General features: G+C 44.5%; 1 protein-coding gene across 16 annotated transcripts in view; it reads right to left on the bottom strand.

The window, feature by feature from the left end:
* Window positions 1–14143, bottom strand: part of ADGRF5 (adhesion G protein-coupled receptor F5) — a 101315-nt gene that overhangs the window by 53796 nt on the left and 33376 nt on the right. For all 16 annotated transcript variants that reach the window (XM_070245650.1, XM_014734476.3, XM_070245656.1 and 13 more), the window contains exon 2: window positions 2748–2873. In XM_070245650.1, coding sequence (XP_070101751.1) covers window positions 2748–2849 — 102 coding nt within the window. In that variant the 5' untranslated portion in view covers window positions 2850–2873. The remainder of the gene's footprint in view (window positions 1–2747; window positions 2874–14143) is intronic.

The raw sequence follows: 14143 nt of genomic DNA on the forward strand, positions 1-14143 counted from the left end.
CTAGAATAGTAAAAATAACAACTAAATCTTAAGTACTTGCTCTGGGCTAGTCACTGTGCCAAGGCACACATGTACGAGAACGTGACTAAGTTTCCAAAGCTTGTGAGGGTCAGAGCCGGGCTTCAGACTCAGGGCTGGTGCCAAAGTTGAGAGTCTACCGCCTTCTGCTCAAAGTGTGGTTGTTGGAACAGAGACAAGAGCAACTTGTCAGAAACGCAACATCCAGGGCCCCGCCCCAGACTTCCTGAGTTGAAATCTGCATTTTCAGAGGGTCTCTAGGTGGATTTATGTGCACACTGAAGTTTGAGAAGCTACGGCATCACACTTCAAAAGCCCATCACCCCGTATTTGTACAATTCTGTTCACAGCAGCCGTGTTTGCAATAGCCAAGAGGGGAAGGCAGCCCAAGTGTCCAGCGATGGGCGAATGGATAAAACAAATGTGGGATATACGTACAATGGATGATTATTCAGTCTTAAGAAAGGAAGGAAATTCTGACGCATACGACAAGATGGATAAGTTTTTAGGACATTATGCTAAGCGAAATAAGCCCGTCAAGAGAAGACGAATGCTGTATGATTCCACTTATATGAGATACTTCAAGTAGTCAAATTCATAGAGACAGAGAGTCGAGTGGTGGTCGCCAGGAGCTGGGGAGAAGGGGAACAAGGAATTGTTGCTTCATAGGGTTAGATTTTCAGTTTTGTAAGATGAAAAAGTTCTGCAGGTTGGTTGCACAACGATGTGAATATATTTAACACTCCTGAACTGTACCCTGAAAAATGGTTAAGATGGTAAATTTTATGGGTATTTACCACAAATTTTTTTAAAAAGCTCATCACCACGTGTTGCGTGTAAAATGGTAGAAGGTCCACGTGGAGCCGAGTGGCAGCTGGGGGAGGTAGACGCCGTTGAGGCAAGCTTGAAAGCACCTCTCCAACGGGGGCTTAGGCCTTTGGGAAGCTATTGTGTACAATAGATCTGGGAAGCTATTGTATCCTGAAGGTTGATCTAAGGAGGAAAAGGGGGCCTCCTTGCAGGGAGGTGGGGTGGGAGCTCCCAGGAAGATGAAGTTTAAATTCCATTGGCAGCCCTGGGAGGTCACTGGCTTGTCCGCTGACCGGTCTGTGCCACCAGGCAGATGTGGGGGCTTTGTTAGGGCCACAGCGATGAGGGCCGACCTGGCACACTCTGGGGGCACTGCTGCAGCCATGAACATGAGGACACCCTGGAACAGAGGGAAAGCCACCCCCCTTGCTGAGACCCCCTCACGCTCTGGTTTTCTCCCTCATGCTAGGGTGACCAGAGTTCTGCAAGGACCATGGCTCCGCAGGAACGGCATATGTCTCCCGCGTATATTTCTACAAGCAACCTGCTGCGTGTGACTGCACGGGTTGCACCCTGCACACTGGAGTCTGGAAGAAGAGACACACAGAATCTACCTCCCAACTCGGGAGAGAAATAAAGGAAAAGACAAAGAAAACCCGGGTCAAACAAGGAAAGACACACAAACAGAAAGGAAGAAGGAAGTGCATGAAGTCAGCAAACAAAATCCTGGATGTAAGATCCAGCATTATAAATACGACATTAAATGTGAATAAATTATACTCCCCTAATCAAAGTCACATGTACTCAGATGATTTAAAAGAAAAAATAAAAACCTCAAACACGTATCATTTATAAGAGAACCATGAAAGTAGACTGATATATTAAAGGCTAAACAAAAAATAAAGGACAAAAATGAGGCAAAGCACAAATACAAAATCAGGATTGACACTGGAATAGGAGACAAAGAGTTAAAATGAAAAAGTACCAAGCGGGGCAAAAAGAGACATTGTACAATGCTAAAATCTACCAACGAAGCTCTAACAATAGCGATAGACTACAAAAAGGAGCACTAAAATTTCTTTTAAAAAAGTCAGTAGAAAAAACTACCATTACAGTAGGAGAAATAATAACAGCAAACAGTGACATAGCATTTATGACATGCCTGGCACTGGTCTAAGGCCTGTTATAAACATTAACTAATTTAATTCTCGTAGCCGTCCTAGGACATCAGTACTATTATTGTCATTGTGTTACAGATGAGGAAACTGAGACAGAGAGAGAATTACATCTGTCTCCCAAGATTTCATAACCAGTATCACACCCTGTCTCTGGCGCATGGAGTAATCTAAGGGAGGAAGATCCCAATAGTTTTCATAAAGCTTAAGGAGGAGCATTGTATCCCTTAAGTTAAGCTCCACTCCCATTATCTTCCCAAAGGCAAAATGACCTGGATAATTTGTCAGGCAACAGCTCAGATGCTATCTATGGCCCCTACAGCTATATCAATCTGTGATGGTGACACACACACAGATTAATGTCTTTTGAAATGTGTTCTAGTCTGATGCTCAAGTTAAAATGAATCCTTTGGGAACATATGTCCTTCTCAGTCCTCAAAATCTGCCCTATAGTCGTTGCCGTCAGTTTCAGAGTGGAGCTTCAGGCCTAGAGGCGGCAATTTACTTAAGGACGGAATCCTGGGGGACGTTCCCTGGGTACCACCCACCACTGCTTTCAGAGTAAGGCAAGTTGTAGACCAATTGATCCTCAAATCCGTTTATGCTCACCACTCCCGCCCCTCATGTGCAACATTTTCTCAAAGGCCCTAAAAAAATTTTTTTAAAGCAATTTCCGTCTGTGATATTCCCAGGAAATCAGAAAAATGCGACAGGGAAAAATACAGCAGACATGGATTTACTCACCGAAGGATGAACAATAGACTCTAAATTCAAGTTCAGCGTAGCTTGGGAAGAATAAATCACAATAATCATGAAGCACAGAGTGGTTCTCCTTGGGGATTTCATTTCTTCAAGTTTGAGATCCTTTGCCTGAAATGGAAATATGGTGGTTTAGAGAGAGAGCAATTTATTTATCAAACACTGGAAGAACTAGCAAACCCTGAAGGTCACACTACAAAAAGACCTTTTTATAGAGGGGAGAAAGGATGGGGCATAAAGGTATGGAACTATAAAGAGGAGTCTGCTCCCGACCGCTGAGTGAGGAAATGATAATGTCAGGGGGGTGGAGTTGGGAGGATGGAGGATCGTTCCTGTAAACAGGACAAAGGTGGCAGATATTTGGGTACATTTCCTTATACATGGAGAATGAAAGAGAGAAGGAAAGAGAAAGGAGAAAGAAGAGAGAAGAGAAGCAAGGAAAAAGGGAAAGACCACTCAGAAATATTGCCAACATTGTGATCCAGTACACATCATACAGAAAGAAAAAGATCCAGAGAACAATACTCAGCTTTGCTACAGGCAACACACTCTGATATTTATAATTCTAGTCTATCTTAACTTACTCTATCTTTTCTTTTAATTCTGGTAGCAACCCATTAAATTGACTTTGATTATTTGCTATTTATGTCAATGAGCTTTGTTATTTTTTTGTTTGTATTAATGGGCTACCAGCCATTAGTACAGGAATTTACCTGGACTACATCATAAAAATATAAGTTGTATCTTATAGTCTTTGATCATATTATAGTGTACAATACAGAATATTATATCATAATATATATCCCATCTTATGTATTGATTATTGACAGCTATCTCTTTATAATGACGGTGATGAAAATGAATTATTTTGGTGACCAGAGTACTCATTGTTTCAGTTAAAAAGTAGGGCGCCAGATGGAATCACCCCGACCCTTGTAGGTCTGGGTACCAGGACAGACTACTTTGTGCAGACTCCTTTCCCTACTGACTTTTCCATGTCTGTGTATCCTTGTGAAAAGAGCACTAGGCCACGAGACAGAAGACATGGGCTAGGATGCAGGATTACTCCAACTGTGCTTTCTTGAATAAGTCACGTTTTCTCTGAGTTCATGTCTCCCCATCTGTGAAATGGAGATCATTATATCTCCTCTCATTCTCTCACAGAATTTCCTGAAGCTCAAATGTGATTAAAAGCCATGAAGAGCTCCAGGGACGAGGAATGCAATGGTTTTCTCCGATTGTTAGTGGAATCCAGAGGGCAACCACCAGGAAGTGCAGGCCTTGGCCCAGACATTGCAGGGAGCGCCAGGGGACCGTGGCCAGGATAACACAGATGATAGCCAAGATTTATATGCCAGGGAGAATTGTGTTTTAATCACCAGCTGCTGGCTGCCTCCTTTTCCTCTTCCCCAGTGGAAAAGAGAGAAGCATAAGGCCCTGGAAAACTGATCTAATTTGCAAATCTGGCAATCCAATACATTTTTAAAATTCTGGAACTCGATGGCTTTTGGAAAATACTTTGCAATTTAGGTTACGGGAACAGATATTTAAAACCAGATGCATCTGCTGTAGGGAAATCATAGCAACTTAGTGCTAAGTTCTCTGTTAGAATTCTCCTCTCTTGTTGGCTTTGTGGGCATCGGGCAGGCTGATTTAGCCTGGTGATAGCAACTGTTTCTGAGATGAATCAAGTATTTAGGAGGCAACATAATCTTCTCAGGTCCTGACTTAGTGCACTGGAACTAGTTGGTTCCAGATGGAGGCAATTAATAAGGGGATGAGACTTAGACATTGAACGCATGGTGAATGAGCCTCCCTTAGTATATGACACCCAGGGAGGGACTCAGGTATTAGCAGGACTAGGGCTGACTCCATATCTTTCCACTATTTCCCGTTGTTGACTTTTTCATCAAACTTAGCAAGAATTATAACATCCTCAAAAGGTTATATCTAGTCTTTTTGTGTAGGCCACCAGCCAATACTGTCCACTGTACCCATCTTCCCCCAGCTGCTCCTGAGACCGTTCTTGATTAAATTAATATTTTCTCTGTCGACCTATTTAGTGACAACAAAATCACAAATCAATAGAAGTAGAGATAGCAGGAGGACCCTACTCTGGGCAGGAGAGTATTCTCTGGATTCAGAGGATTGACAACAGCTATGTATAGTCATCAGTTTCACAGCAAAGGCGAGGGGCTCTCCACTTGAAAGGAGAATGGTACCACTTGGAGGGAGAGGTAATATTCAAAACATCTGACAACCAGGATGGCATGAGCGACCCCTTGGAACAGTGATGCCAGCTGAAGATCAGTTCAAATTTTGAGGTTGCCACTACATTTCAGGAGAGATCTGAAGAGAAACTTTTCTTACCTATATCAATAATCTGTCATTAACCCTCCAGCTCACAGCTGTTCTCATCTGTGAGGAAGCCAGTGGAGGCTCTTTAACTTGGCTAATGGGGGAAAAAAATCCAAATTCATCCAGTTAAAAGCATGGAGCAGCATCCACATTCGAGGCAATGTATCTTCCAGTAGGGACCCTTTAATTGTAAATCCCTCAGAAGTTCACATTTATTCTAAATTCCTGGAGTAAATGGCAGACAACAACTAAGAGACACAGAGACAGAGGCTTTTTGGGAATGAGGTCAGATCATTTTCTTTCTTTCTCACAATTATAAATCCTGGACGCTCTCTATGAAAATTCACAAACCTGTATGAGTTGGCTGTATCTTAGAAAAGGCTGGGAAATATGATCTCATGCCCAATACTAACCCCGTGGTGATGAGCAACTTCCTGGTCCCCTCTGACTCTGTTTTCCTGTCTGTGAAGTTGGAAGAGACAAGACAGCGAAATCAAGCACCCTGACGTCATATGCCAGGAATCAGTCATCAGGATTCTCAGCCGCACTGCATTTAGAGGACAAGGGTCTGGGTTCCTTGTAGCATCTATAACAACGTCCTCTTGCTGAGTGGTTATGCACCAGGAACTGTCCTGTGAAACTGGCCTGAAACAAACATATCAGGGAACTGTTCTGCCAGATCTTATAAATAACCAGTACTTAAGACCAACTGCTCCCCCAGAAACCCTTCATCAGTCTTGACCTGCCCAGACTTTCTTGGGGCTGAGAGGAGTAAACAGGCTTGTATGCCTGGCAAGTTTAGGAGCATGTTCACAAAATGACCACATCTGTGTGATCTGATGCCCCAGTGTCATCATCAGATTGTGATTCCAAGCCACTTCTAAATGGAGCAATAGTGGGATTCTTTCTGGAAATGATTTACTTCCTAAGCTCTACACACCTCTGCCTTCCCATGCTCTCTGGTGTCCTGGCCCCTCTCCTCTGGGGAGCCCAGCCTTGATGCTCTCCTTGAGTCCTCTCGGGGAGGAGGAAGGTAAGAGGTGAAAGAGAGCCCATGTGTGACCAGCCTCTGCCCAGGTGCCTCCAGTCCAGCGTTCCTCTCCCAGCTTTAGCCCATCACACAGCCCCTCCGCTTAGCATCACCAGGTACCACCAGCCTGGAAGGAAGTTCCCTGGAGTATTTGTGCCTCATCTGCTTCAGTGGTTCTTATCCTGGCTGAACATCAGAGCAATCACCTGGGGAGTTTCTTTTTTCATTTGTTTGCTTGTTATTTTAGTATCACTTCAGACTAACTGAATTAGAATTTCTGGGGGGTGGGAACTGACGGTCTGTATCCACTCCAGCTGTTTCTGATGTATAGGGAGACTTGAGGTCTGCAGATCCACATTTTCAGCACTCTGTTGCTCTTTGCACATTACCCTGCACATCTCTGGCACTTTCCATCACCAGCCTATAGCTCTCCCGCTACTAAAGGAACTACGTGGAAACCGAATCTTGAGGGGGATGCATTTAGGAGGCAATCAATCAACGGTAGATGAATGAATGGATAAATAGGAGTAGGGACTCAGAGGTGATCTTCTCAATCATTTTTGATGCATTTCAATAGCCCAGGTTGTTATTTGAGACTGTTCTGTATCTCATGTAGCATCAAATGTGTTGCATGCTTAGGGACCAACAAACACAGGCTGCTTGTTCTAGGCCCCAAGTTGTGCTCTGCATTCACATGTTAAAAAGAGTCACAGTCCTTGCCCTCAAGAAGCTCAATCTCATTGGGAAGGCATGAAGCATACAGTTAAAGAAACATAGACTGAAAGGAAAATGTAAGCTTAAAAGACACTGTTTACTAAATGCCTCCTGAGTACCGGGCACAGTGCTAAGTGCAATAAATATGTTAACTCACTTAATTTGCCTCTCACAATAACCCTGTAAGGCAGGTATTTCAATCCTAATTCATAGATGAGAATGTGAAGGCACAGAGAGGTTACAGAACTTACCCAGGCTGCCCAGCTAGCGAGTAACGGAGGGAGATCGGCACCCAAGTTGGCCTGTCACTGAAGTGAGCTGCAGTGTGCACCTGACAAGCATGACTGGAGCTGAGGATGAGGGGGAAGTCGGGTGAGCTTGGGAGTGACCAGCATCATTAGCCTGACCCTGAAGGATGGGCAATGCTTCGACGCATAATGGAGAAAGAGAAGAGAATTTCAGGCAAAGGAGAACAGCACAAGCAGAGGCAGTTGTCTCTGTTTCAAAGGGAACACAGCAGCCCAAAGGGTGATGTTTGGAAGTCCCCCGAGCCACGTATAGAGGTTTCCTTGAGCAGCTCGTCCAACCACTGGGATGTGGTCAGCCATGATGGGCAAGAGGACATTGTTCTCCTGAACAACCACCGTCACCAAAGAAGGCAGAGCTGTTTTGGCTCTGACTTGGAAAGAGAACGAATTCGCTGCCATTAGGGCTCTGGTGGGTACCCGCTCCCGGTAGCAGACTGTAGCGGAAAGAGCAGCGGCTCTGAAGCCAAACAGCCTTGTGTTCGATTCCCACTCCCCCGCTTAGTAGCTATGGGCCAGACACTTAACCCCACTGAGCCTCAGTTTCCTGCCGTGAATAACGTGGATCGCAGCACCCGCCTTGCAGCATTGTGAAGATTAGAGATCGTGCCTACGAAGCTCGAAATGCCCTGGTCAGAGGTGGAATTTGCTATGGGCTGAGTTACGTCCCTCCAGAATTCATTTTAAAGTCCTAACCCCCAGTATCTCAGAATGTGACCTGATTTGGAGAAAGTGTCTTTAAAGAGGTAATTAAGTTAAAATGAGGTCGTTAGGGTGGGCCCTAATCCAATATGGCCAGTGAACTTAGAAGAAAAGGAGACGAGGAGGCGGACACACACACAGGAAGGACAAGAACCTCCAGAATTGCGAGAAAATCAATTTGTGTTGTTTAAGCCACCCAGCCTGTGGGACTTTGTTCCATCGCTCCTAGCAAACTAACGTAGAATTCAATAAGAATGACACCTCCTTTTATCTTTTATCATTTAAAAAGGGTGAGTGTGGACCTCTGGTCTGCTGCTGAGTATTTATTGTTTGTTCTGGGTATGTTTTTATGAAAACTGAAAAATGAATTCTTGGTGCGTCTGAAAAGAGCATAAAAACGTAGACAATCAGAACTGGAAGGCAAGTTAGAATTCATCTCTAGTTCGAGCCCCCCCCCCTCACCGCCCCCTCCTCCCCCCCAGACACACTCCTTAGTCTTTCAGATGAGAAAACTAAGGACAAGGAAGGGCTGTGTGTCTCAAAGGCAGCTAGGGCCTGAGTCAGTCAGGACTCAAGAGATCAACCAAGGATTCTGGATAATAATATTGTCCTACAGCCAGGCAAGCCATTTATGATAGGATTATGGAGAATAATGGTCTTCAATAATGATGATGACAATGATATAGATCCCTGTCATTTATGGGTGCTCGCCACATTCCAGGCATGGTGCTAAGCTCTCTTCAAAGATTGTCATTGGACCCTCTCAACGATCCTATGGTACAACTAAATTATCCCCACTTCTCAGATATGGAAATGGAAGGTTAGGAGGATAAATAACTCGCCAGGGCCACACAGCTGATATATGGTGGTGGCAAAATGATAAACTAAGCAGTCTATTCCACTGGGGAAAAGGTACCATTTGGGCCACGAGATCTTCTTGGTGGGTTATCAATAAGAATAAATGGAAAACTTTCTCTATATGGGTATTAAACCAGGCAACCAGAAACATGAGTTCTAGCCTTGCTTTGCCACTAATCAGCTGTGTGACCTATGGCAAGTCACTTCACCTCTCAGTTTTCTTATCAGCAAAACTACACTCAGTGACGTAAAAATTGGGGTGTAGGAGTTGGCCTCTGAAGGTCCCAGTACTGTTCAAAGAGTCTAAAATTGCTCATCATTATTTCAAATCCAACATAACCTCACACAGGCTTCTGAGCCTAATCATAATCATCTGTTGCATTTATCCAGCCCACCTCTGATTAACTATACACTCCAGGCCTTCACTGGCCCTCACACATGCCATTGTGATGGCTTCCGTTCTCTTCCTCTCTGCCTCAACGTCTACTTGGAGGCAAGACCCATCTTCCAGAAGTGCTCTTCTCATGTGCCACTCTCTGCTCAGCTCCCCACTGCTTTCAGAGTAAAGGCAATCGCTTTACTGATAATCCAGGCCCTCCACGACCTGGATTTTATTTTTCAGAGCTGGTGTATTTAATAAGCATCTGTCATATTTTCACTACTGAAGCTGGTTGCTTTTTCGTAATTTAAAATAGTGCAAGAGATTTTCCAGTGTTCATGCAAAAGTAAAAATACAAAAACTAATCTTTGAGAATTAATCCCGGGGACAGGGAGAAGTAGTTATTATTATCAAATTATTTTTAAGTGTTTGGCAAAGATGAAATAATGCTGCCATTTACTTGGTTTGTTAATCTCCGTCTTGTCTTGCCCTTAAGCCCTATGAAAATCACTGTATATTCAAATTCTATCCACCCCTCAATGTCCAGGCAAAAGGCCACGTTCTGGCTGGAGGTTCCCTGATCTGTTCAGCTATAAATAGAGGCTACTTCCTCTGAACACCCCCTCTTAATCTAGACCCTTAGCCTTCCTACTTGTGTTATATTCATTACTGTAATTGTTACATGAAACAAACCTGCTGATTCCCCCACTCATGCGCTCATCCGTGCATTCACACACTGGACAAACATTTATTAAGTCCTGCTAGGTGCCACATGCTCTGCTAGGTGCAGGGGAAGTGGAAAAAAAACCAGAGAATGGTCCCTGTCTCCACGGAGCTTAGAGTCTAATGGAGTAGATGACGTTAATAAAGCATCAATTACTCAACTCGGTGTTTAACTATGATTGTGAAAGTTCTACGTGGGAGAATAATGACACTACAAATATTTGTCGTGCACTTACTCTGTGCCAGGCACTGGCTTGAACACTGACTATCTTAAACCCTTTGATCGTCACAACAATTCCAATGAAGGGGTGCTAGGACAATGTCTAATTAACAGTATGAGATCAAATTAACTGAGTCACAGAGTGGTTAAATACTTGCCCCAAATCACACAGCTGGTAACTGGCAGAGCCAGAATTTGAACCTAGGAAGTCTCACGGCAGAGCCGATCCATTTAACCACTGTGCTGAACTCTCTAATAGAGCCTGGTGAGAGGCTAGTCTTGGGAACTTGTAGAAGTTGTCCAGCACTGGGGATCTGTGGAAGGTGTCCCAGAGGAAGTATGCAATTGAGCTGAAATCTGAAGCATGAGTTAGAGTTAGCCGAAAACAAATGGGCAGGTGACAGGGAGGGGAGGAAGAAGGTTCCAGGCAGAAAGAAGAACATGTGCAAAGGCCCTGAGGTGGGAAAACACATGGCAAATTTGATTTGTCTCAAGCATGCCAGAGGGGCTGGAACACCAAAAGGGAGCAGGAGAAGGGTATGAAATGGGGCTGGTGAGGTGAGCAGGAGCCAGGACAGGCAGACCTTGTAATTGCAACCACAGGAGTAGGTAAGACTGATTAAGAAGACAGTAGAGAGAGTAGAGAAGAAGGCCTATGACCAAGGTTCACAGAATTCCAATAATCAATTGATGGGGCTCAGGGCAGGCCGCCCCAAGATGTGCCACTCTGGTATGCAGACTATTTCTAGCTGAAGACAATAAAGGCTCAGACTCAGCAGAACATTCGACATTTCCCTCCTAACTGCCTAAAAGAAATTTAAAATAAAGGCCTGTCCCCAGGATAGGCCATCACCATACATAACTTTGGGTTCTGGTAGACTGGGAGGATCCTTGCTAAGCCCACTCTTATCAAAGTTCTATTTACCAAACATTTGCTTTTCCATTTCCATATGGGTTGCCTTCCTCCCCTTTGAAGCCCCAAACCACTATCCCAAACATCCTCCTTGTCTGTAGCTGAAGATACTTAAACAGGCAGCCTTGGCCAGTTGGCTGAGTTGCTCAGTTTGCCTGAGCCTCTCCCATGTATACGTGTTATAAAGCTTTGTTTAATTTTCTCCTGTTATTCTGTTTCATGTGAATTTAATTCGTTGTCTGGCCAGAAGGACCCAGAGTGGGTAGAGGAAATATCTTCCTCCCCTACACAATCAAGGAAGATGATAGAGGCAAAATGTTTGGTAATGGGAGACCACAGAGGCAGGAGGGAAAAACGGCTAGTAGTGAGTCTAGAACAAGGGAAGGCCAAGTTTCAAGAAGCAGAGTATGGTCAACGATGTCCAGTGGTGCTAAGAGGTCCCTTAAGGAGTGGACTGAGATTGCCCACTGCATTTAGAAACATGCTGTGTTCTTAGTAAGTGGGATCTCACTGGGGTATGGGGGAAGAAGGCACATTGGGAAGAGTGTAGAGTGTGGGAGGTGAGGACCTAGAGAGGGTGAGCACATAAAACTCCAGAAATTTGGTTGCAAAGTGGAGCAGAGAGAGTGGAGAGTCTTCCCATGGATAACCTGCTTGGCTTTCACGTCATACACAGTATGTGCTGTGATATACATGGTTTTCTTTTTAAAAGGTACTAATTGTATTGTGTGGTAGGACAACATCAAGGAAATATCAAGAGGAAACCATACCTCCCACTAAACCTTGGCCAGTGGCTGGCTGACTAGACAAAAAAGAAGCCGAGGGCATATCTCCCTACGCCCTGCTCCCTGTGTTCTGGGGTACAGTCCATAAGCTCAGGAAGCTTTTGTGTGTGTGGGGGGGAAGACTGGCCCTGAGCTAACATCTGTGCCCATCTTCCTCTATTTTATATGTGGGACACCTGCCACAGCATGGCTTGATGAGCAGTGTGTAGGTCTGCACCTGGGATCCAAACTGGCAAACTCCGGGGTGCCGAAGCCGAGGGTGCGAACTTAACCACTACGCCACCAGGCCAGCCCCTCAGGCAGCTACTTTTAAAACGTGTACTTCTCATCAAAATAGAGACTAGGCGAGAGACTGGAAATAGATATCCCATATATCATTCTACTACTAGAGAATAATTGAAAGCAGAGTTGATGGCAGATGATGGATGGTAATACCAAATTTCAGGAGGAATTTCATAGCAAATTTCACCATGATTATTACTCTTTGTTCATCTCTAGAAGGCACAGGGTTACAATAAGGATAGGATGTCTTCAGTGAGCTCCCTCCTGAATTGTAGAAATACAGATTAAAAATCCTCCAGTATAACTTCAAGAGCCTGTCTTCAGAGATCTGTATTTTCAACGGCAGTGGACCACTTAATAAGAGTTATCTTTGCCGACCTTATTCAATTAGATGACTCATCCCTCACACATGCAGAACTATAAGCTAAATATTTATTTAACACAAACACGAAACACAATACCAATTAAAGAACTGCCTTGAAAAATGCTTCTCTATTTAATTTTCCTTTGCCTTGAAACAAGGTCCTGCAGCAGCATTGTGTCAGGGTGGCTCAGCGCTATCAGATTACAGAGGAACGTTTGTTTGTACACAATGGGGGCAAGTTTTCCAAAACTTGGAAACACATGTGTGCAGCGTTGATAACATTTTATGCTTCTTTCTTGTTGTAAATCACTGGAGGATTTGAACCTTTAAGCAAGAGATTGCCATCTTTAGGAAAACACTGCGTTCCTAACTCTGCTCTTATCTTTTCTATCTTGCTACTTTCTGTGACCATATGAAGGGATTTCCCTAAGCCCTGGCCAAACAATGCTGGGGGTGCATTCCCTTTGGGATGGAGGGTGGCCGTGTGGTTGGCTGCAGTGCTGATGGCACGTCAGAGCCCTTGGGTGGAGGTTTGGTCCTTAAGTTCTGTGGTTCTACCCTTTATCAGATGAATTTCAAAATGACACTGGAGTATTTTAATAACAATAATGGACCAATCAGAGCAGTCTCTGGTCACTGTGCAGGATCAGGGGCCTGAGGGCCTTCATTGCTAGACAGTGGGGAGTGTGTGGGAGGTTTCCAAGGCGAGGGGCTGGGAAGCTACGGCAGAGGTGGGTGGAGGGCACTCTGGGCCCTCCGGGGGCAGCTGTTTACCACTTGGTTTAAAATAGTCCAACATTTTAATAATCGGCAGCGCCATCCTCCCTGTTGTCTCCTCCTTTCATGCCCTCATCCACTCCATCTCCCTGAGACCAAGCATTGCTGTCTTCGGCCAGCGACTTCACTTCTCTTAAATTGTCTTTCCCCCCTAGTGATTACGTTAGACTTTAAGAAGAATGTGTGTGTACTATTCAAAATGAAAAAGATGTTATTTTTTTTTTTTTCCAAATATACAGTACCCTGAGAAGTCATGGCCATTCCAAGATTTCCTGAATCTGGACATTCTGCCCAAATGAAGTCCTCACCTCATTATGAAAAGTATGTTCTAAAGGAAAACCTGATGACATTCTTCACTAGTCCTCATCCTCCGTGGTTTCTGACGTCATTTAGGGCCTCCTCCTTTGTGGCACCCCCTTTTCCCTCTCCTGTTCTCTCATCCCTCCAGTTTTTGCTCATTTCCCTCCTCCTTCTACGATTCCATCCTCCTCTTCCTACAACCGTCTCACTGAGGTCCTGCGAAAACCACTCCTGGGTCCTTGGCTTATCTCTCTTGACACCCTTTCTCTTAAGGAGCTTGTCCACTTCTAGAGTTTTAATTATTGATTTATGTGACAATTCCCAAAACTGTATGTCCACCCTGAGCTCTTTGCTAAATATTAGGAGCATCTCTCCAACATCTATTTCCACGTGGGTCTAATTCAGCTCATCTAAAGCTGTACGTGTCTTCTTCTCTCCCACTGCCATCTCCTAACCCATCTCTTCCCAGTTTTGCCAACTGCTGGTTTTATTTCCCAGTTTCCCAGGCCCATCACCCCACAGGTATCCTCGGACACAAGAATCGAGGGCAGGAATCAACCAGTCACTAAATGACTCCACCGCTGCTATTTATTTTCCTTGGCCACCACATTGGTTTGGACATAGTCATCTCACATCTGACAATTGCAGCAAGTTCCTGAATGAGCTCCCTC

The sequence above is a fragment of the Equus caballus genome, chromosome 20 (genome assembly GCF_041296265.1).
Source record: "Equus caballus isolate H_3958 breed thoroughbred chromosome 20, TB-T2T, whole genome shotgun sequence".
Taxonomy (NCBI): Eukaryota; Metazoa; Chordata; class Mammalia; order Perissodactyla; family Equidae; genus Equus; species Equus caballus.